Source organism: Strix uralensis, chromosome 9 (assembly GCF_047716275.1).
Source record: "Strix uralensis isolate ZFMK-TIS-50842 chromosome 9, bStrUra1, whole genome shotgun sequence".
Taxonomy (NCBI): domain Eukaryota; kingdom Metazoa; phylum Chordata; class Aves; order Strigiformes; family Strigidae; genus Strix; species Strix uralensis.
The window spans coordinates 27,630,458-27,653,885 of record NC_133980.1 but is presented as its reverse complement, the minus strand read 5'-3'; the positions used below and the strand labels follow the sequence as shown (position 1 = coordinate 27,653,885).

The 23,428-nt window shown below is 45.3% G+C and overlaps 2 protein-coding genes across 12 annotated transcripts in view; one reads left to right on the top strand and one right to left on the bottom strand.

Moving 5' to 3' along the window:
* STAG1 (STAG1 cohesin complex component) overlaps nucleotides 1-14,736 on the bottom strand; it is a 203,557-nt gene extending 188,821 nt beyond the window's left edge. For 4 of the 8 annotated variants that reach the window (XM_074877914.1, XM_074877925.1, XM_074877926.1 and 1 more), the window contains exon 1: nucleotides 14,630-14,736. The gene's annotated coding sequence lies outside the window, so the exon portion shown is untranslated. Of the gene's footprint in view, nucleotides 1-10,823; nucleotides 11,370-11,428; nucleotides 13,662-14,629 lie in introns of those variants that run through there. The other 4 variants (XM_074877918.1, XM_074877916.1, XM_074877915.1 and 1 more) reach the window with 4 other exon arrangements.
* A 570-nt stretch (nucleotides 14,737-15,306) lies between these two features.
* SLC35G2 (solute carrier family 35 member G2) lies at nucleotides 15,307-23,154 on the top strand. Of its 4 annotated transcripts, none has more exons than XM_074877908.1 (2): nucleotides 15,307-15,423; nucleotides 21,347-23,154. In XM_074877908.1, exon 2 carries the CDS (start codon nucleotides 21,369-21,371, stop codon nucleotides 22,602-22,604), a length of 1,236 nt encoding a protein of 411 aa, XP_074734009.1. In that variant the 5' UTR covers nucleotides 15,307-15,423; nucleotides 21,347-21,368; the 3' UTR covers nucleotides 22,605-23,154. The 4 variants fall into 4 exon arrangements, with proteins under 4 accessions (XP_074734009.1, XP_074734013.1, XP_074734012.1 ...); XM_074877912.1 differs by lacking the exon at nucleotides 15,307-15,423 and adding an exon at nucleotides 15,826-15,839; XM_074877911.1 differs by lacking the exon at nucleotides 15,307-15,423 and adding an exon at nucleotides 15,943-16,223.
* Nucleotides 23,155-23,428: the final 274 nt, after the last annotated feature.

Here is a 23,428-nt window from a genome sequence, read left to right as displayed (position 1 = left end):
CCAAACCATCTAGCTCTTTGCTGTCAGACACAAGAAATTCTTATTTGAGTTGTTATACCCCATATTTAGTCTTTTAGCTTCTCCTTCCAACTAGCTGTTGTCCTGCTCTACTACAGTGTTTCTTTTTCTTAAATTTCTTACTTTAATTTCAGGTAAGAGCAAGCTATAAGTTTGTAATGCAAAAGCACTTTTTTTTTTTTTTTTTGGTACTTTAAAACTAAACTGAATCTTACCAAGTCTATTAACAGAACTCATATACAGCCAGTGTGGAAAACCTCTCTAGACTACTACGGAGGGGCAGGAAAACAGTTTTGGAGCTTGAGCAAGGAAAGGATTCTTCAAAAATATTGCAAAGTCTAAACAGAACAGAGCAGAGGAGAAAACGGCAGTGGAATTGTGCACTACATTCATGAAACCAGAGCAAAAGATGCCGTAAGACTGAATAGATTTTGATGTAAACACATAAAACTCAAGCACCTTATACACATACAGTGTCAACCTCTCAAAATATCAGAGAGCAGCTGACTTCTTTTTTTCCTTGGATATGTGAGAGCTTTTAGAAGGGAAAGTAAGAGATTGATGATTAGGTTCTTCCTAGCCTATTAAAAAGGGCGATATATCAGTTACATAAGTGATATAATCATGGAAGATATGAGTTTCCCTGGGTGATACATTTGAAGAATAAATACTGATGGTGTCCCAATGGGAATGATTGGGAAGAAACCCGTATTTTCAGAGAACTAGCCAGGTTACCTCAGAAATCATTTACTCCTGTACAATATGCTGTTACACCTAGTAAAATGCTCAATTACAGAACAAAGCATGCTCCATTAGGTTGAGAGCCACAGTAAGAAATGTGGTTGCCACACAAGTATAGAATCAAAACACCAACTGGTTCTCCACCCCCAAACAAGCCTCGGTATCACAATTATTATACATTAGACCACAAACTACTCTCTAACCTGCAGAGATACCTGTCTTCCAACATGCCTTTACTAACAACCACCACCACAGAAACAGCTCAGCAAAACACAGCTAACGCTGCCAGGGAACTGTAGCTTAACAAAGAGAGGACACACAGGAGGAAAGGAAGGTTGTTCAATCGCTGTCCTCTTAGTTTTTTCACTACTGAAAGACTTCTTCATCTGCTGACAAACCAACTGCTAACAAATTTCAAATTCTTTCAGTGGGTTTCCAAAAAACCAGTACAAACGTAGCAGCCACTGATGATTTGGCAAAAGCAGGCAGCGTTGTAAGTGCTAAGTGAAACATACAATATCCCCTGTTTTATTCAGAGAGCTGTATAGAGCACTTGTTCCCTACCAGAGGCATGGCCTGGAACAACCCCCCTAAGCCCTGCCAGGCAGATGACCTTGTGCTCCAAGTAGGAGCCAAACTGCTCATAGAGGAAGCAGTGACAAGGGTGGAGGGAACAGAGGCTAATCAGTCAAAAGCAGACACTTGGGGGTGACAGGAGGGTAGCAAAGGCGATAGCAGTGATTGTCACATAAAAAAAAAAATAGGGAGGAAAACACTAATTGAGAACAAAAATGCGCTAAAAAAATTTAAGCATGTTTATCAATATAATGCTACCAAATGAACAAAATTCAGTGAAGCCTAGAAAAAACAAGCTAGTTGATTGCAGTTCTACATCTTCATCCCACCTCTAGCAATAGTCCCAAGAAAAAGCAGCTTGTAAAACACCGTAAGAGACAGAGTTTCAAAATAAGCAAACAAGGAATGAAATCCAAGTTCAAATCATCATGCACTTAAAATAGTGCAGTACCAATTCATATCTATGTCTGAAGTTATTCACTGAAGATTATACATTGATAGGAAACAAATACTGTTATTTGAAGAAGCCAGGATCCAAACAGTTAATAAATAAATGTTGCTAATTAAGTTACAACTAGAAGATTGGTTTCAAGGCTCAAGACATCCCTACTTGGTACAAAAACATAGCTACAGTCTGTAAGAAACAAAAGCTGCAAATACTGTCCATGCTAGAAGACAGTTGTTTCTTAGGCAAATTTTAGAGGAAGACTGTAAAAAACAGAGACTACATTCACTTTAAATATATCCCTTTTTCCCTTTCTTAGCATACATTTTTACATTTTCTTTCCCAGCTTTTTTCTTTTCTCTTAAAGCTGCTATTATACTTTTACCACGAAAAAGCAAATCTTCTTTCTGTATTGTCAGAAGTAGTCATGAAGATTTGTACCATTTTATAGTAACCAAAAAAAAAGCATTTGAAATCAAAGGATGTAGAGAAACCCATGTTCCACATATGCTTTCAAGAGCTTGACGCTGAACAAACAAGGCAGCCTCTTTCTTCACTACTCTTCATGAATATTGAAGACTGCAGCTAATCAAATGACAACACAGACAACTGCATCAGGCAACAACATCAAAAAGGAAAGTCCTGATTCTCCTAGACAAGAGCAATAAGAAAGCCACAGCTCCTGTTTGATCAAATCACATGAGCCAAGAAACTAATAAAATGTTTATATTGTACATCTTGCTAACCACATAGGGGAAGCTGTTTTTACCAACGGGCAAATATCTATTTGTTTCACCAGTGACAATTGTTTCCCATGCTGGTTTCCATCCCGCTTTTCATTCCTCCACTTGTGAGAAGGAAAAACATACCTCTCAGGGACAGAAACCAAGAGTGAATCCAGATACACAACCAAGTACAGGCTAAGAATCTCAAACAGTGGGATTGCTTGCAAAGCCTTACATGAACTACAAACAAAAGGCTAACAGTAGAGCAATAGAGTCTTGGGAAGAGCTCTTCAAAATAAATAAATGGAGTACAATCCACCTAGCACTAGAAAATCTTCAGCAATAAAGCAGGGTGCCCAGTTTGGCGTTCCAGGCTTCAGGATATGGTAGGAGAAAGTCTACAAAGCAGTGAGCTGGATCAGAAGACAAGAAAACGAGATCGATGTGGAAACACTGGGAAACTCAAATATAAAGACACAGTTTGTGTTAGAGAAGAGATCAAGGGGAGAAAAATGATAGCTCAGATACATCCAGGTACATGAGAAATAGATGGACATGACCAATTAAAATCAAAGTTTACTGCAAAACGTGTCAGTTAAACATTAGGAAAAAACAAGCAGTAAGAATGTAAAGCACTGGAGTAAGCTGCTTAAGAAATGCAGTGGAATTTCCAGCAATTAAGAGATTAGACAAGCATCTGTCAAGAATATTGTAAATGATCTTCCCTCAAGACAGAGAGAGGGATTAACTCAAGGTCTCTCTTCATTCTTTTTTTGTTCAGTATTCTTTCAGGAACAAAGAAAGCCCAGGCAGAACCACAAAAGTAAAAGTAAATAAATAACCATTCTAGTACAAGTCCATTGTTACAGTAAAACACAAGATTGGATAGTGATATCTGAACACTACAGTTTTAACACCTCTCAGGGGCTGTAAACGCAACGGATTTGGATTTAGTTATGTCGCTAGGGATTCCAGCAATGCACACAAAAAATCAGTGAAAAAATTCAAATAAAATAATTAGATATAAAAACACTTTAATAGTCTCCCCAATACCAGTTCTTTCATGAAATAGAACTTCAATGGTAACAATCTTTATAGCATATATTCTTACAACACAGCATGTCCCTGTTAGGGGATGAATATCTCTAAGTGATAAAGACTTTGCAATTTTTCAAAAATAAACTACTGTTTCTAAAGGAAAAGAATTATAGGGCAAAATAATAGCATATTTCTACTTGAAAGACAGGTGCCAGAAGACTGCAAAGCAGGTATCGCATGAAACTACTAACTACCTGACTGTTTGGTGTAGTGGTCTTCAAGAAAACATACTGCAAGGTTAAATCTGTGGTGGTAATACAGGGGAATTGTCATGAACTGGAGAGCAAGGAAAAAAGATTGTGAGGAACAGAATATGGAGGGGGCAGGGTGGTTTCAATTCTTCTCATCACTTACGATCAGGATATTTAGAATTAAGGGGGGGAAATGGCATTAGAGCCGCTGCGTTCCACTAGTGAGAGCACCGATACCCCCACAAAAATGAAGGCACCAAATGGCTCCCCAGCAGAGCAACCTCCCACTTGGGTATCGTAGCAAAATTGAGAAGTTCTATACATGGGCACTTTTGCTCACCTTTATAATGCACTTTGAAGCACTAACAATTCTGATCTCAACATCATCAGTTAGCTTTTGGCAAGGTTAAAAGCAGTTTACATTGTTCTTTTACTTCATATTCCACTATGACATTTTAAACTGCCCAAACACAAAAATGTTGTTATATCCTGCTAGTTTTACTAATTTTTTCATGCTGGTCTCTGTTTAAGTTGCTCTGGAAGATTTCAGCCAAAACAAATGTTCTCTCCTAAACAAAGTTAGGAAAAACATTTGTTCATTATTTGAGTCCTCAGTAACTTGCCTGCTTTGGAGGAAACATGAATATAGCACAAGAAGATACACAATTGGCAAGATCTGCCTTTTAGCAACTTAATGACAACAGACAAAGAATCTGAAGCCTAGTTTTCAACCCTGGAAGTTATGCTTAAGATAGTCTGGTGTTAGGGGAATGGCTTGTGTTTACATAGTAACAGACTGATGTCTGTCAAACTCCTGTCCTTCCTAAGTTGGAAGGATACACTGTAGGTTACTCTCAATGTGGCACATGCAATCTGTTCCTTACGCAAAATCTGCACAATAATGAAATCTGCTAAATGCAGATCCACTCCAAAAAAACGTTATCTTGTAATCCCTACCAAGCTACCATTTACTATTTTGCAGACACTTATAAACTGGTCAAGCTACATGGATTTTTCTTAAGTCAGAGCTTAGCCACAGACCAGGTCAACTACAAGTCTTTACCCTAAAGTAGGAAAACTCAGGAGGAGCTTCCCACTGAAATCCTTAGGAAAAAAGTGTACTTACCATGGCCAAAAATAGTTCCTTAATCTCATATTCAAGAACTAATTTGAATAATTTTTGTTGGAACACAACAAAAATAATCAGTCTGCAGCTAAAAATCTAATACAGGAATTTCCAGTCTGAATGGTTTGTTTGTCAGGGGCATGTATTATGGGAAACAAGATTTGACTAACTGCCTAACAATACCCATCTCAACCACAGGCATTCTCATCTGAGCCATCTATAACAATGTAGTAACCAAAGTTCCCTTTTAGAATTAAAAAAAAATCCTCAGCAACTCAAGTCCCTGACTGCCTGAATTTACATCTAAGAAAAAAATACAAACAAGGCGGTTCTATGTGTCTTAAAAGTTTCGGTCTTTGTTTCTGCGGTGATAGTAAGACGATGTTCAGATTATTTCTAACCTTCTACCAATACGTTCTTTCCTTTCTCCACCACAGATTTCTGTCTTCTCAACTTAAGCCTCCATTTCAAGAAACTCTACCAGTAACACCAGCCACGGGAGCTCACAGCACAGTTCTTAACTACCACGAGAGACACGTTCTCCTTTTGAATCATCTCTGAAAGCGTCTGACATGCAACGAATATTAGCAATAGCTTGACCAGAGATTAAAAAGGCTAGGGTTTGTTTTTTTTAATAAAACATGCTACTTCAAAGAAAAGCAGGGAGCTGCAGGAGCCGTACTTACTCTGTACAACAGTTTCTCTACTAGCTGCCACCAGCATGCAACAGGAACAGTCTGGTTTATTCACCCCGTCACCTCATTTGGTCCAAGGGGAGCTCACCATGCAATTATTTCTTCTAGCATGCTGCAAGTCAATGTTTTTGTACATTCCCCTGTTCTCCAATTATGTACCCGTTCCACCATAGCTTAGTTCCATAAGCTTTCCCCTGTCGCATGCTTGCCTCTGCCAGTAATAGTGAACCTGTACATATGCTCAGGATTCAAGCAGTATACATAAATCTAAGGGCACTTTGGAACATTTAGCTGTGATGCTACTTGCCATTTACCAGGCTTGTAGGTGAAGAGATCTGAACTGGGGAACTACAAATCACTGCCCATTGCCCCACACGCTGAATGCTTTTTGTGATTACTGTCACAGAAAGTCATTAACTTCTGACATGAGCTTGAATACAAACATGACTTACAAAGGAGCAACACGTTGCCTTCAGGACAGAGGCAGATAGAATAGTTAAACTCTAGATGTGGGTGTTATCAGAGCATGACTTTAGGTCAAGGAAGTTATGTGAGGGAAAGACAACAAAGGAGCTGGCTGCCAAAAATTTATGGGCAAGTAAGATGTGAAAGGGTTATTCTTAGCTGTGTATTTCTCAATAAAATGAACTACGTCAGTGACATACCCTAGCAATACCTCAATTTACTACAGAAATTACTGGTGGTATATCCCGGCATTACACTGAGAGAGACTCCAAGTTCTGCACAAATGCTGTGAATGATGCTGATGAACAACAACACTCTTACAAAAGGCTCCTCAAGGATGAACTCCTGGCAGAAATCTCTACATATTCTGAAGGTTCTGAGAAGGATACACTTCCGAGTTTTAGCAGTTTCACAACAATGCATTTATCTAGGGAGAACAAAATGCCTAGGAAATAATGGCAGCTACAACTGACAATTTCTCCCTCTGTCTCCCAAAATGTGACACTTTCCTTCCTTCGATTCTTACTCCTCACTAAGGCCCTTGTCTTTTCCATCTCAACTTCCTACCTTGACACCAACATGCTCTAAATCAACAAACAGTAATTAGAAATCAGAAAAGTAAGGCATACCAATGGAAGGAGTTTGTTTTACCAGCTTTAATGGCTGTGACATTAACAAACATTTCAACTCAAAGACAAGAAATTCACAACTCAACAGCCACCTCGGGCAGTAAGAATTTACACAGGACAACCACACACCAGTGCATTCACTCGTAACAGCAGTGCTCTATAGTTACACACGTCAACAGAAACAGAAGTGTGTAAAAACCTTCCTTTTCCAAAGCAGAAGGCAAGCAGCTCCTCTGGTTTCTTTTGGGGAGAAAAAGTATAACAGTTCGATATTGAAACACACTAAGAAAAATGCAAGAAGCAGGGCTTCCATTCCTTTGCTGACAGTGCCAGTAGCATAGGTTATACCTGAAATTTGACTAACTCCATTGTCTGTGCTCTCCCGCTCACTTATAACAGCACAGCAGTGTGAAGAAATCTTCAAGCTACGGGACAGACTGTACAGAGCAGTCTCCCTCCTTCCGTTCCACTCTGAGGGCTCCACTTGGTACGCTCCAACTTTTTTTTTTTTTTTGATCACACCCAACCTCAAGTTCTCGCTGCCATCCAACGTACCATCCTCTCTTCCACCTCAGCAAATGGGACAGCCCTGCCAGAATTCAGATTGGCCATTTTTAATGAAATAGTACAATATTCCACATGTCTCTTCCTCTTCAGGTTCTGAACACATCCAGCATCTTGTATAATAGCATAAAAATTAGTATTCAAAAATTCCCTAAAACATTTTTGAAACATGAATTAAATTTCAGCTCCATCTTACCACTTTGGCAGAGAAAACAGTTTCAAATGGAGCTTACAGAAACAAAACATATTAAAGAGAAAAAAATCACCCATGTGACTGGGGAAGGCAAGAGGTATGCACAAACCCACAAAATTATGCCATTTCTTCTGACCCACTATACTGACCCTTTTTAGAGGGATGAGAAAGGAGACATTATTATTTGATTTATGTAAATACAAGTAGAACAATCAGCTAGTGCTAAAACAGAAAAAGCCTCAAAGAGCTGAAGAAAAACACTGGCACTGTGGAATAGAAAGGAGATGAAGAATAAACCAACTATGATCTGTAATTAAAAGGGCAGAGTACCTGAAACGTCGCAGTCTTTCAGAGAAGTCCTTCAGAAGGATTGGTAGCTATCCTTACCATTTTAATTCTCTATTTTCACTCTCAGAGCTTTACATATGGCAGAACACAAATGTTACAGATGGCTGAACACAGTCTGGAGGTAGTCAAAGGCAGGCAGACCCTTCAACTTCAGCTCTGTAAGCAAGGATGATCTCTACAGTGGTAACTTGTACTCCCTGTACTATATTATTTGTTTTACAGTATCACTTCAACCATGTTGTTTTGTCTGGGATTTTTTTAGGCTCAGTATCCAACAGAAACAGTCCAACACAACTGTCTTCTGTGTGCATCTCCTCTCTGTCCTTTTCTCCAATTCCCATTACCGATAACTGTCAGTCCTTAGACCAAGTTGCACTGAACTGAGGAAAATGGAGATCCCAAAACATGTAAGTTCCTCTACATTTTTAAAAATATTCATTTCTTAGAAGAGAGATTCTTAACTCCTCTCCCCCAAGCAGTGTCTTATTAAAGTAAGGCTATAGGAAAAACAAAATTATTAGACACTAAAGAAGCCATGTAAGAATGAATCCAAAGAAAACAGCCTTCAAAAAATTCTACTTTTTGAAGCAGCACTTACTCTTCAGCAAATTTATAATTGTGTTTACTCTCTCACCTAACGCTTTGTCATGCTACAGACTAGGGAGCCTAACTTAATAGAAACTATTCTAGAAGATAGATCAGTAGACAGCTATATAGACGACAGCATTTAGGGAAATCAACCCCATTTTTGTACAGGAAAGTCAAGTTCCACAAACCTACGGGAGTTCTCTAGAAGATCTCCCTTACCCACACACTGACGGACTCTACTTCATAAAGCCTGCTTTCATTTCCAAGAGACATTTAACAAGATTCCTCACAAAAGGCTCTTAAAGAAATTAAGCTGCCATGGCAATAAAACGCCCTGCATGGATAGGTTATTTGCTTAAAAGAGAGGAAACAAAGAGCAAAACAAATGGTCATTTCTGACAATAGAGTAAGGCCACCACTGAAGTCTCATGGGAATATGAGCTGGAGCCCAAATTCTTTGACACGTTCTTACATCTGGAAAAGGAGGTGAATACTAACAATTTGCTGATGACACCAAGTTATTCATGGTAAGGCAGACAGGACCAGCCACAAAGAACAGAAGAATTACCACAGGCTACAAACAACAAAGCTGGCAGAGGGAAATCAGTAAAGGTAAGAGTTACCCTCAGGAATCCCAACTTTACACACACAGCCATGGGCTCCACGCTGAACATTGCCACCCAGGGTCAGCGCACACAGCTGCGCCAATCTGAATCTCCCACCTGAAGAAGCAAGGATCTCAATCTCCAGAACCATTTTTCCCCAAAAATATTCTTGCCACTGACCTTGCATCACCTCTAGTAACACCTTACTCTGATGGCCTGATTCAATTCATCCACCTGGCAGAAAAATACCCCTCCCAAGCAGATGGTTTTTGCCAGGTAGGGAATTCAACTAGCTCAAGGAAAGGTCAAGCCAGCAGCAGCACTAGCACAAAGGAAAGGGAAGAACTGTGCAGCTGTGGAGAAAGAGATTTCTCTCTCAGCTGTGGCAGGCTGGCAGATCAGCTCAACCATCTTGTGCAATTCCTCTGGCAGGAACAAGCTCTTGCGGTTCTAGTGAACAGATCTAAGACAATAACAATGCAAAACTGGCGTATTTATCACTCTTTTAAGATGGAATTTGTTACTCATTTGCAAATGGAATTCCATTTTTCACTTATAAACACTAACACATTGGTATCTTCCTGGTCCTTGGGGATTCTAACCCTAAAAAGGAGAAACCCTCATGTGGGGGAGAGCAAACAGATTCTCAGCTTGTCATTTTTGTTTCAAAAAACACCACCACATGCTGTGCTCTAGTATATTTGAAAAAAAATGTATCCATGATGAATTGTTTTGATTTTTATTATTTTATTGTAGAAAAATATTTAACATTTAGAAACATTTCTTACATGCAGGTCTATTCCTGTGTAACTCTACAAAGAAATATTTTTTTCCTATGAACTGAACAATCTGTCAACACTGTTTTCACTCAGCTAACCTGCCAATATAATACAAGTCTGCTATACAGAGAGTTAAGAATATAGACTCACTGGATTTATTTGTAGAATAAATAGCACATACTCTGCTGAGATCCTGCACAGCAAGGAACACAGTGGGCTGGATGTTGCCTCACGCTGCTTTCTAGTAAAACATTACTTTTGGGAACCACCTGAAACAACTTGCCTCTCAGTTGAGGGAGTACAGGCTTAAGAATTCAACCTCTTCCTCTTAATTCTGCAATAAATGACTTAATAACTGTGTGACTGGAACTCAGAATACACTCCCACATCAAGCTCTTGTGTCTAATAATGCTGGCAACTGTGGCTGAGAGGCCTGCCCCATCAAACGACGTCATGCAACCCATGCCTTTTTGCGTGTTTTAAGACAGAAGACTACAAATCCAACTCTAGGTACCATAATCACGGAACAAGCGTTTGGCAGCTCGTGGCTAGAGAGCACTCTCCATCTTTGGGTACGTAGAGAGCAGCATGTATCAAAGCTGGATGCCTGAAGGGATGAAAAATCTTCTCTTTGCACCATTTGTACCAAATATGGAATTACCTGTATTTATAAATGGGCATTTTCTTCCAAAATAAGATGGCTTTGAGGTTGCGTAATATGAAAGCAGAATTACCAAATTTATCAAGTTTACATTGAACCTACAGTTCAAAACAGGATACACACGATACAGTTTGGCCTCAGTAAAGATACCCTGATGAATCTATTGCCCAAGGCATCCTGCTATCTCAAGCATACTGTCGTTATTAAAAAGCATTTTCCAAAACACTAAAATACTTGCAGAGATGCAAACGAGGAAACGTTGCAAAACTATCAAAACCAGGAATATAGTTCCTTCTAATGTTCACAAAAGGACCTGAGTTAGTGGGTATTCTCTCCCGAACGATACACACAAATTGTCAAGCAGCAAAGTCATTACCTACATTCAGATGTTTAACGGGACATGTTGGAAATTAGCAAGTAGCTACAAAATCAGAACTAAGGAGAAGATTCCCTCTGCAGCTCCTTCTCTTCAGCTCTTTCAGCCAGCTGAAAGTGGTGTCTACCCTAAAAAAAAAAATAATAGCATGGACCTTCCCAAAACAACACCAGTTTTTGGAAGCATATTTTCAGACCGAAAAGTTGCTACACAGGGTCATAATAATGTTCTCTCAACCCCTTATTTTCTAGGGGAACAAAGAAATATGTCTTTGTAGTCTGATCACATATTCAGCACCCAAACCAACAAAGTTAAATTAGTTTGGAAAAGCAAAATATTGCTAATAAAGCATATCTCTAGATCTCCTGGATAGAAGTGACAAAACAATTATCTGCTAGTGAACTCAAACTTTGTAGGGTTTCTCTTTCTCTTCCAAGAAAACCAACTCTACTCCTTTCTAATTTTAGCCAAATGAGCAAACACAGTGGCACTGCAAGCAATAGGAGATGACAATCTGCAGTGAGAGTTTCAGAGCTCCACGTGACAAATTTGACTGACTACAAGTAACCCCCCAAAACTTTTTTAAAAAGCATGAATTATCTTACGCATTTTGGTTGGCATTTTGAGTCCTGAAGCCAGTACGTGAGATTTAGATATGGCACATCCTTATCTCAGCGTCAGATTTCAGCATCACCTTCTGGTTTTGACTCCAAGCACCAGAAGCCAGAGCCCCACCCGAACACGTGGGCACTTCAAGGTGCGGAATGGGGAGAGCCAGAGCTCCAAGAGGCCAACCACCCATTCAATAGCACTGCATCCAAACTGAGTCTTTAACATTCCCACACAACTTAAGTGGATGACAAGGTCACTGCTTTCAGTACACCTTGTGTTAACGACAGAGCTAGCAAGTTTTCAGCAGGGTGTTTGACTCTTTTGTGCATTTTACCAGAAAATAATTTACAAATGTTACGATAAAGACATGTTCTTATCCCAGTAAAAGAACTTTTTGTAGAAAACCATCACAATTAAGCATTTCTCTCCCACTGCATCCTTACCCTTCTATGGGCTCACTTGCCTACTAAAATGATATTTAAAATACCAATATTTAGCCACCTTGTATCAGAGCGAGTCTTTGCAACAAGGGGAAAGAAAGGAGAGAATCCAAAGTCACCAGTGCAAACTTGAGGTACATGTTCTTCTTCAGGAAAGGGTTCTTTCAAATCAAAAATAGACAGCTGTTGAGTTTCCAAACATCCCAAGTAACTCATTTTGTCAATGCATCCAAATATTTAATGTTCATAAACCTTCTCAACTATCAAAAGGTGCACTGCCGTTTCAGTGTCACATAAAAATCTGCACAATACGAAGGGCAGGCTACAGACAGAGACAACAGCTGAAAAGCTTGGAGACCCCAGTCACAAAGCTCTAATATCAGGGTTTCAGCTGCCCTCAACTTCCCTCCACAGCATATCATGTGTGGATGTTCAGCCACAAATGCTGTCTCTCAGAATGAACTTATCAACGCCAGCATGTTTGTAAAATGTTAGGAACCACCAGCAACCGTGAGCTGCCAACTACCACGTGCTCCGGTCCTCAGATACAAGGGTTGTAGAGGAGGTGCTCTGAACCTCCAGAACTGGCACTAACTGTTCATTCAGCTGCAGAAAAGTAGCATTTTCCACCCCGCCTCCAACTGCTGTAAATGCACAAGCGTGTCCATCAGCAGTAGCAACCAAGAATTCCAACTGAACTCTCTGTGTTGAGCAGCCAGTAAAAATTACATCCTCTCAGATTAATCATAACCCTGGAGTTAGCCCCTCTGTTCCCGCTCACCAGGAAATCCTGCTGCATCACGGGTTGGCTTGCCATTTCAAAAACCTCTGCACCTACTACGTGTATTTTCTCAGGCTGTGCACCAAAAATTCATCACAGTTGAGTCACAAAGAAAGAAAGAATAAACTGGCCTCTACCTCCATAAAAGCAAGAACTTCTTCCTATAGTCAGGACACCTTTTGACAGACAACCTGCCTTGTGGTCCAGTGATTTTTTCATGGACTTATGGATTACACTGTAGAAATGCTCATCGAACGACCTTGCTATCTCCAGATGAACAAAAGAACCTCACTAGACACAGCAAAACTGCTTTGGATCCAGAGAATCTGGACCAATCCTTCTCTCCTCGTACCACCCCTATCACTAGTGTAGTAACATGGAAAAGTGAGTCTTAAGACGCCTGAATCCAGACAGTAACGTCATCCATCCCACCTAACGCAATTTCAGAACAGTTGTGTTAGTGGTGTGATCTGCAGAAGGCTTTTCGTTCCCCAACAACTTAACAAACGCTACTACTAGACTAACTCAACAGAGCTACACATACCACAGAACTGTGTAGAACCCAACTGAAATCATCAATACTTATAAAGCAGCTCGATTTTGTTTAATTAAACTCACACTGTCTTATCAGAAAGTAAGTTTTTTGACATCGATATTGACAGTCACATCCCTGTAAGTTGCTCTATGGCTACGACTACTATCTTCTTTCTCCGAAGTCACACTTCATCCCAACTACCGCTCACACTCCCCGCTCCACCCCAGGAACACATGGGAAGCAAAGGGTGGCTGCCCACCACCACTTCCCAGCGTAGGCCAGTCACCAAGCGGCCAGCACCCATCACAGAAGTCTTCCTACCAAGCAGGACCCTTGTTATTTTTGCTGTCCAACAGCTCAGGACCCCGGCTGGGTGTTCCTGCCTCTTCCCACCTCCCAGTACCGGTCAGAGGGCACTGCCTACGCTTGGCTTCCCCCGGGAGCCGCGGCTCCCAGCTCCGGTGCCACCAGACGGGCCAACCCACTCGCCAGCCCCCCCGGGCTCAGCACGCTGCTTCTCCCACCCCGAGGGGCAGGGAAACGCCACCGCTCCAGGGCACGGGGCCGTCCCCGCTTCGCCGGCCGAGGAGCGGCCTCTCGCCCCCAGGCCAGGCGGGCTGCCCGCCCCACCGCCATCCCCGAGCCCCGCTGCCACCGCGCTCACAACTCGGGGACAAGCAACAGGAGCGGCGGGTCCCCAGCGCCGGGGCTGCAGCCCCCCAGCCCCCCCCCCCAGCCCCCCCCTCCGGGTTGTGTGTGTGTGCGTGTGTCCCCAACCCCGCCTGTCCCCCCTGGACGCCAGCCAGACGCCGGCGGCGCTGGGGCGGCCCGGGCGCTCCCGCCGCCCTCCCCCGCGCCGGGCCCAGGCGCCCGGGCCGGGCCGGGCCGAGCCGAACCGGGCCGCCCACCGGCTCCCGCAACTTTCCCTCCCCGCGGCCGCGGCACCAACTCCGCCGCCGGGGCCGGGGCCGGCCGGGGGCCGCCGCCGCCGCCGCCGTGCCCCGCGCGGCGGAAGCGCCACCCCCGCTCCGCCCGAGCATCCCCCGCCGCCGCCCGGGCCGCCCCCGCCCCCGCGGCCCTGGGCCGCGCAGCGGGAGCGCCGCCGCCGCCCGGAGCTGGGGCGCAGGCCCGGCAGCGGGAGAGGCCGCCGAGCTCGGCCCGGCGCCCCCGGCAGCCCCGGCGGGGACAATGAGATGGCGGCGAAGAGCGCCGCGCCCGGGGGACCCGTTGCTCCGGCAGGAGCCGCCCCGCCCCGCGCCGCCTCCTCTTCCCTCCCCTCCCCTTCTCCTCTCTCCTCGCACGGGCAGCGCCCGCTCCCGGCCCGGCCGCCGCGGAGACCGAGCGAGCGAGCGAGCGGCCCCGGCCCGCTGCCCCCGCCCCTCGCGCCTCCATCTTGGATCGGCGCCTCAGCGCCCTCCCTCCCCCGCGCCCCGCTCACCTCGGGCCGCGCCGCGCCGGGCCGGGCGGCACCCCGGGAGCCTGCGGAGCGGCTGGCGCGCGGGGTCCGGGCGGGTGCGGGCCGGGGCCGGGGCGGCGGCGCTGGCGGGGGCCGCGCTCACCGGAGCCGCAATCCTAAACCGCCATCTGGCGGCATTTCCGACCCGCCAATGGCGCAGCCGCCGCCGCGCGCCGGACCCCCAGCGCCCCCTGGCGCCCGCGCGCCGCCACTGCCCGCCCGCCGCCGCCGCGCACGGAAAGGGGCGGGGAGGTGGGGGGGGGGAGGGAGCGGGGGGCGCCGCGGGTCGAGGCGGCCCCGCCCGGCACGCGGGCGCCGCAAACGTCTTTCGCGCGAAAACGCCGCGCATGCGCCGCGCTGCCCCCGCGGGGCGGAAGGCGGCCGGTAGCGCCGCTGCGGCGGGGGCGGGGCATCGCCCGGGGGACAGGAAACCGGCGGGGGGGGGGGAGGCACGCGCTGCGGCGGGCGGCTGTCGCGACAGAGCGTGGGAGGGGCCGGGCGGGGCGGGCGGCCTCGGGATCCATGAGGTGGCGGGGGCGCGACCCCGGGGCGGGGCGGACCGGAGCGCAGCGCCCGCCCAGCCGGTGGCGGGGCTGGAGCGCCCGCCTGGGCGCTGGGGGGGGGCCGGCCTCTCCTCGGCGGCTCGGCTGGGCCGGGGTCGCGGCGATGCGGCCCGTGGGTTGAGGGGGGGGGGGCCGGGGGCCTCCCGGCATGGGAGCGGCCGCTGAGGGCGCGGCGGCCTGAGGCGGCGGCGCCGGGCGGGTGTTTCGGCAGCGGTAAGTGTTTCGGAGCGGGAGCGGGCGAGTCCCGCACCGCGGGGGGCTGCGGAGCCGGCGGCGAGGGAAGGGCCTGGCGGGGCAGGAGCCCCATCAGCAGCCGCCCCTCGGCCGCCTCCCGCCCGGCCCGGCCACCGCGCGGGGCTGCGGCTCCCCCGGGGGGTGAGGCCCGTCTGAGGCGGCTCGCTGTGCTCCCGCGGGGCTGCCCGCCTTTCTCTGCCGGGCACCCTCCTCTCTCCGGTGCTGCAAACCGCAGAGTTGCCGTCGCAGCCTGCGCCATCCTCGGTGCAAAACTCCCGAGCCCCGTCTCTCGTTTCTGAGGCAGCTGCCCCCTGAGCAGCCCTGCGCACGCCTGGCAGCTCCGGCTCGCTGCCTGCCCAGGCGGCATGCGCTTTGGTGGGAGAAGATCAAAAGCAGTAAGCTTTAAATAAATTTAACCTGTAATCTGTTCTAGTAAACCTGAACGTGCCTTCTTGTGCTTCGTTTCACCTCATTGTGATACACCGTTTAAGGGCTTTTTTAGATCTAGCCAAGCTATTTTCGTATAAAGTGTTGCTGTATTCTCCGTTCTTCCCCCCCCCCCCCCGTGCCTAGAATTGCAGTCGAAAAGGGTTTGTTCCGATGAGGGTTTGTGGAATGGGAAGTTTGCAGGCAAAGTGGCTCTTCCAGTATCACTTAATGCAAGTATTGCTGCTGCAGAGGTGGTAGTTGCAGCAGACAACAAACACGAACGCTGAAATTAGAAAAGAGCGTTTTTTTCACGGAACTGGACGCGTTTGGAGCCCTTAGCAAGAGAACAGGTTAGTGAAAGCAAGGGAAACTAAAGCTGTCACATATAATCCCACTGAAATTGCATGTGGCAGCTTTAGTAAACTAGCACAAATACGGGGTTTTGGGTGGCAAAATGGCAGGAATGTACTGACAATTGGTGGGGCTTAAGTGTAGGGTTTGTATCTGAATTCTCTACTGACTGTTCCCTTAGGTGATGCTGTTGGACATGATTAATTTGAAGACATGGGATACTGGTTGGTTGGTTTGTGTATAATGTTTGCTCTTGTGCTTAAGTACTAAACACTCCCTTCATATAATTGCTCTTTAATTTTCTTAAATATCTTTTATTATTCATTAAATGTTAATAAAGACTTAAGTCTCTTTGCATATATTTTTAATAAAATTGATTGATATAGTCAGACCATCTGGCTAAAAAGATAAAGGTGCTCTGATTTTCCAGCGTGGACCTTATCATATAGTTTAGAAGCGTAGCAGAAATGTAGGTTGTTTCTGTGATACCAACATTTAATTGCCTGCTGTGCACCTTATGTTGCCTTTCCTTCCGCCTCGGCTCACGTTGTGTTACGCTAGTCAGACATCCCATGAGCGTAGATCCCTGGGCACGTGCGGTTGCCTGAACTATCAAGCACTGAAGAATTGGCAGCATGGGTAAGGTGATTTAACGGAGAGGGTGCTGAATAGGAGTTTGGGAGATTTTCCTGCACCTGATGAGGAATTGAAGGAAAAACCCACCTGGTGAGAGGTCAGTGCACTGTGCACAGAAGTGCTTAGTGAAGGTGGTTCGGGTTCAGCCAGATAATGGGTGTGTAGGGATGCAGCGGGTCTCTTGTACCTATAACATTCAGGGGAAGAGTGTTATTCTGTAGCGATGCTACAGAGATGGCTTACAGCCCTCTGGTAGTCTCAGTGGTCAGGGTTCGGGGGATTTTCCACAGAGGAGGCAAAGAAACATCCCTCCAAGGCCCGCCTTTCAGAGCGTGGCAATAGCTGACTTCTTGTTTTTGACTTATATACAACTGCAATTTCCATGTCTGCAAATCTTTCACAATAGCATTTCAGTCAGCTGGCTGATTTTAACCAAATCTGGCAGAAGATGAGAGTATTTTTCTGTGAGTTTATTGACATTGATGGTTAGAATCACCAGTCAGATCTCCAAATCTTAATTCCTTCAGGCACGGCGAGAAGGAAGCTCAGTCTCCCACCCCCTGGTAGTCATGGCATATGATCACCTATTTCTATCTTGCTGATCAACATGTGTAGTGATTGGGGGAGAGAAGCGGGGGGGAAATGTGTTGTGGTTTTTTTCTTTTAAAAGACATCGTGGTGTGTATTCTGTTAATGATTCGTGAGATTTATTGAATCATTGTGATTATTTGTTCACCCCTGGGAAAAGGGGTTCATACCTGGGCAGTCGGTGATTTCCATGAGCTGGTGATTTAAATGAGTGTCCCAGCTTGTTGTTGGAATTGAGAATGTTTGTTTTGATACATGAGAATTTTGCATAGTGCTTAATCTTCAGCTTGTATTAAATGATTCAAAATCAAATTATGTTTTTCACAGAAAATACAAATAAACCATTTTATTATTCCAGATAGGAAGAAAAATAAAAACCTCATGTGATCGCCACAAAAGGCACTAGCAGAAAGAGAAGTAGCAAGTTGTGCTACTTCTGTCAGCTGCACTGATTCCCATTTATTTTAAATTTGTGTCTGGGACAAACATAACGGATTTGAGATAGGCACTGATCTCAGTCTCCACTGCAATTGTCACTGGTTAAGAAAAGCAGGGTCACCAAAGGGTACAAATAAATGCACTGCGTGAGCGTCGACATAACATTTGTCATATACTCGATATTTAGTAGAGAAAATTAAATTTTGGTTTAAGCAATCCTGTTATTTTTTGATCTTTGTTACTTCTCATCTCCTGCCTTTCGCATTTCTCATGTGTTTGTCCTTCCACTTGCCAGACCTTCCAACTGTTAGTGTTCTTAGTGCTGAAGAATACTGGAGGGAATACGGCGTCTGTATAGGACAGCCATTTTGAGCTACGTGCTCATGATCTATTGTTTTCCTCCAGAGAGATCTCTGAATACATTACGCAGGTCCACTGTTAAATCTGCAACTGCATTTTGTCTCTTTTTCTATACCCTTTTCTATATTTGTTGGGAGAAAATGTAATCTAAGCTCAGGAAGCAAGAAAGTTACCGTTGTATGTTAATGGTAAAAAATGAGTTGTTTTGGTTTTCTTTTCATGAACCAATAGTTGCAGCATGTACTCAGCTCTTTCTTAATGAAGTGACTGACTTTATGCAAGCTAGCTCCACTGTCGCTCTAATAATGATGCCTGTTGTGCACCTTTTGTCTTTTCCTCCCACTTATTTCTTTCCTGATTCATATATTGTGCCTTAAATCAAGATCATCCTTTTTTTTTTTTTTTTTTGAGATGTGGGGACGGCAAGGCAGAATTGTGAATTTATAATACAGTGAAAATGCTAGATAAGAAAGGCTGTGCTGGTGAAAATCCCTGCCTTCCTGGACTCATTCAGTGCATTTTGCATTTGCATATTAAAAGACTCTGAAATTAACAACCTACCTGAAGAAAAAGTGCAAGTAGCAGGTGAGACTGGGATAGATTTCTGGTAGGGGTGTTTTTAAATAAATGATGGGTTGTTTGAGCTGCCCACTAGTGCAGCTGTAACACCTCTTACCCTCTTTTTTTACTCTCCTTGGCATTTCAGCTGTTTCTTTTCAAGTCTCTTGCAGGTTTTAAGCTGTACATTAATGGGCACTCTGGAGTACTCTTTGTTTTTTCAGCTTTGTTTTTTCATCTGAGCTCTGCTGAAGATGGGTTGGCAGCAGAAACGTGAGCAGGAGTGCTAGCACATGGCCTCCTGCATAGACAAGGGTGTTTCTTCTCCACAGACCCTCTAACATCTGCCGGTCTCTGCTTCAGTGAGGTGTGGCAGGGCTGGGAGCTGGGTCTGCCGAAGCGAGGGTAAGGTGGTGCCCCTGGATACCTCCTTGCTTACAAACCGGCGCTGCTGCCTTCCTCCAGCGCTGGGGCTCGGTGCCTGCCCCGCTCCCACTCATGGCCATCCCTAGCAGGGAGTCGCTCTGCCTGCAAGAAGCAGACCACAGCTTAGCTTGGGTGTCGCAGGGCGTTCAATAAACACTCAGCCCCTGAGGAAAACGGAAGAATGTCCCATTCTTAAGTAAATTATTTTTGCCAGGACACACAGGCAGTGCTTGGCTGTCACAGTCTGAACCTGGCCATGATATTTTTAAAGTGTTTCTGCATAGAGCTTTTGCATTGCGTTTTGATCTGTGGTCTCCCTGACAAACTGTTCAGTCCGATTGTCCACTCGGCTGTGGTGTTGCACCTTCAGGACCCATGTGCTCCAGTGATTCGGTACTCCCTGGTGCCAAGGCTTGCGAGGCTGTCTGTCCCTGTCCCCTGCTGACACCACTGAGGCCAGACTGCTGCAGCCTGCAGGGCTGGGCTCAGCTCCTGGGGATGGATGCCTGGATCCAGAGGATTGGTCTTCCTGGGCATCCTTTCCTCTGCAGTGCTGGTGAGGCAGGACAGCAGGCACAGGATGGTGAATTTTCTTGTCATTAAGCTCACAAAAGCATCACGTGTTCTTTGGATTAGTTCCATCAGTAGTTCTGTGAGATGGCTGAGGAGCGGTTTTGGCAAGATGACACCGATTGCTTTCTCTCCATCAAAAGTTTTTCAGGTTTTGTGGTGGTGGTTTGTTCATAATGATGCACCAGAGTTGCCAGTTCCCAAGGAGCATGGCCTCAAAGGCATGCTAGGGCTTCTCAAGTTTTCAACTTGAAAAACAAGCAGAATGTTTCATGCCACCCTTGGGTATTACTTTCTGTGCTGAGATGAACGTAACCTTTCCTATTTGGTATTTGGGAGCATCTGCTGTTTCTGTTTAGACACCCAGACAAAGATGTAGAGGACTAAGAGGTCTTTTCCCCTTCTGGTTTGGGATTAAATCTCTCAGTCACAGGTAAGGTCTGCCTGTGTTTATTTGCTGGGATGAATAGAAGGCAGGGAAGGTTACATTTCTTTTGCTGCCACTTCATTTGGAAGGGCTCTTTGCGCAGATGGTGGAGGCCGCTGCAAAAACAATCTCAATGCCTCCCCGTCACTGAATTACACTGGCCCAGTGGTGTCACACTGGGCTTGGGGACAGCAATGGCACACTCAGCGGACAGCAAAGACCGAGCAGGATTTGTGCCGGTGAAGGCCGGGTGTGTGAAGGGATTGCTTGCATGGTTTGGGAGGCGGATGCTGCCGTTGTGACACACGCAATGCCACGTGTGTTGCTGCGTGTCGTGGTGTGCACAAATTAAGGGCACCGAGGGGAGAGGTCACACTGCCTGTGTAGTGTGAAAGGGACCTTCAATAGGAGACAGAAGGGTGGTGCTTTTGTCGCTGTGGTTTTTAAATGTCTGCCGCAGGAAGGTCTGGTTAGTAGTCTCAATCGGCCCTTCTAAATTTTCCCCAATTAAAAAAAAAAAATCAGATTTGCAGAACAAATCTGTTGCAAAATCAATCACTGGAAATAAAGTTAAAAGGAGAAAGAACTTTTAACACTGACAAAGTATTGTTCAGAAATGTGTTGTTTATTCATATGATAACTACGCTGACGTGCTCAGGGATACTCCCTATTTCCCTGTGTTGTTCTCTGTCTAGAAAGAAGGCGATCATCTCCTCCAGCCAAATTTCTTCCATAATGAGCGAGCAATTAACAATAAGTGTAATTCATAATTACAGGGTATTTACTGTCCAAAAAGCTTAGCAAGAGAACTTTCTCATTAGAATAATATACTAGAATGCATTGTACGTACTATACGTAACGAGAATATATGTCATTTTTTAAAAACTAGTGACTAAAATGAAGTTCCATGGTTAGTTTTTAAGCAGATCCAAATGGCCTATCGAAGGTATTTAGCAGTAACTCACCAGAAAATTAAAGCAAAACCAAGAACAATCTACTAGTACTTAAGACTTGGTTGACAAATATAGCTTGTAAACACTAGCAGCAGTTACATAATAATGAATCTTTCGCTATTCATTAAAGGAAAAAATAACAGTGCATCTCCATTTTTTTGTTAAGACCCGGGCGTTTCTCTGAGGAAATGGATACGTCTTCCCAAAAATACCCAGTCAAAAAGCGAGTGAAAATTCATCCCAACACAGTAACAGTGAAATATACTTCTCATTATCCCCAGCCAGGAGAAGAGGGATATGAGGATGTTAATGAAGATACTGGAGTATTTATGGAGGATAACCCTAAGAAAAGACTACTGAATGATGGGAAAAAGAGAGAAAGGACCTTTTTTGGTGCAACAGACACCAAGCTTCAGCCATCACAACTGCCAAAACCCGATGAGATCGGGCAATCCCAGCATTTTCCTGAAAGAAATATACTGCAGTCAAGGAAAACATGGGTAGTCCTTTTTGCATCTGCCGTGGCTCACGGATGTGTGGCTCTAATTACAAGATTAATTTCGGATCGTTCCAAAGTGCCATCCCTAGAGTTAATTTTCATCCGTTCAGTCTTACAGGTGCTGTCCATTACTGTGGTGTGTTATTACCACGAGCCTCCCTTTGGCCCCAAAGGCTACAGACTCCGGCTCTTCTTCTATGGGGTCTGCAATGTTATCTCTATTACCTGTGCTTATACCTCCTTCTCAATAGTTCCCCCCAGCAATGGGACCATTATGTGGAGGGCTACCACTACAGTGTTCAGTGCCATTTTGGCTTTTTTACTCATAGATGAAGGAATGGCTTACATAGACATAATTACTGTAGTTGGCAGCGTGTTTGGCGTTTGTCTGGTCATGATCCCCAACATTATTAAGGAGGAAAACTCTCTGCTGAGCACCTGGAAGGAAGCTTTTGGCTACACCATGACCGTTATGGCGGGTTTGACCACTGCGCTCTCCATGATCGTCTACAGGTCAATCAAAGATAACGTCAGCATGTGGACAGCACTGTTCACCTTCAGCTGGACAGGAACAGCGTGGGGAGCATCCACCATGTTCTTACTTCAAGAGCCCATCGTCCCACTGGATGGAGAAACCTGGAGCTATCTCCTTGCCATCTGCCTGTGCTCCACCGCAGCCTTCCTGGGGGTCTACTACGCCCTGAGCAAGTTCCACCCCGCTTTGGTCAGCACCGTACAGCACCTGGAGATAGTGATCGCCATGGTCCTGCAGCTTGTCGTGTTGCGGATCTTCCCAGGTGCTTATGATCTTGTCGGGGGAGCGGTTATTTTGGTTAGTGTTTTTTTCCTTGCATGTTATAAACTGTCCTGGAAGAATTTAGGAAGGCAAGATTATCAGGAGATTGTGGATTCTTCCATTAAATGAATTGCGGTTTTGCTGTCTGATTCTGGATACGTGACCACGTGAAAGTAACGTATTTCAACTCTGTGGTGTTCTAGCATAGTGGCCAGGTCCTCTCTCTACTGTTTAAATTCACAGCTGATGTAGCAATGTTGGTGTTTCCAGACTTCCATGACAGGTGAATTTGTTCTAGTGCGTACAACCACTGACATTTTGTCACAGGAGAAAAGGCTATTTGTCTCCAGCACGTAGGGACTGTGAGGGGAAGCGCAGGCTGGCCCACAGAAGTGCAGGCCGAGTCACAGGCGTGCTCTTCTTCACCTTCCCTGCACAAGACAATACAGAGCCGGAGGGATTCGCTCGTGACTCTCATCCCTGTGCAGTGTGCTAGTAGGAAAACGAACAGTAAAACCATTAAAATGGTCAACCAGAGCGTTCATATCCTCTGTAAACTTCTTATGCTTTGGCTGTAATATTCTAAATGAAGTAATGCTAATAGTTCTGTGGTTAAAACTTGCATTGCCTGTGTGTATAAAGAATAAGTCAGTAAAGCTTTTTGTGCTTTGTGGTTAAATTTCTGTCTGAATTGATGCAGGAAGCCCAGACCTCCTGTGGGGGAAAGAGCCCCAAAAATTGGATCTCCGGTTGTGCCACAGCTGTGAATGAAAGGTCCCAGAGAGGTCCGTGACAGATAAAAGATCTACCCCTGAAGCAGAGCAATATTCTTTCTATGGAACCACTTTTTCTAAAAGAGGTTTCGACTATTACACAAGGGAGGAAAAAAAAAAAAGGAAAAAGATTGCATTTGAGATTGAGGTGTGAGCAGCAGTGGTAACACTGAACAGCCT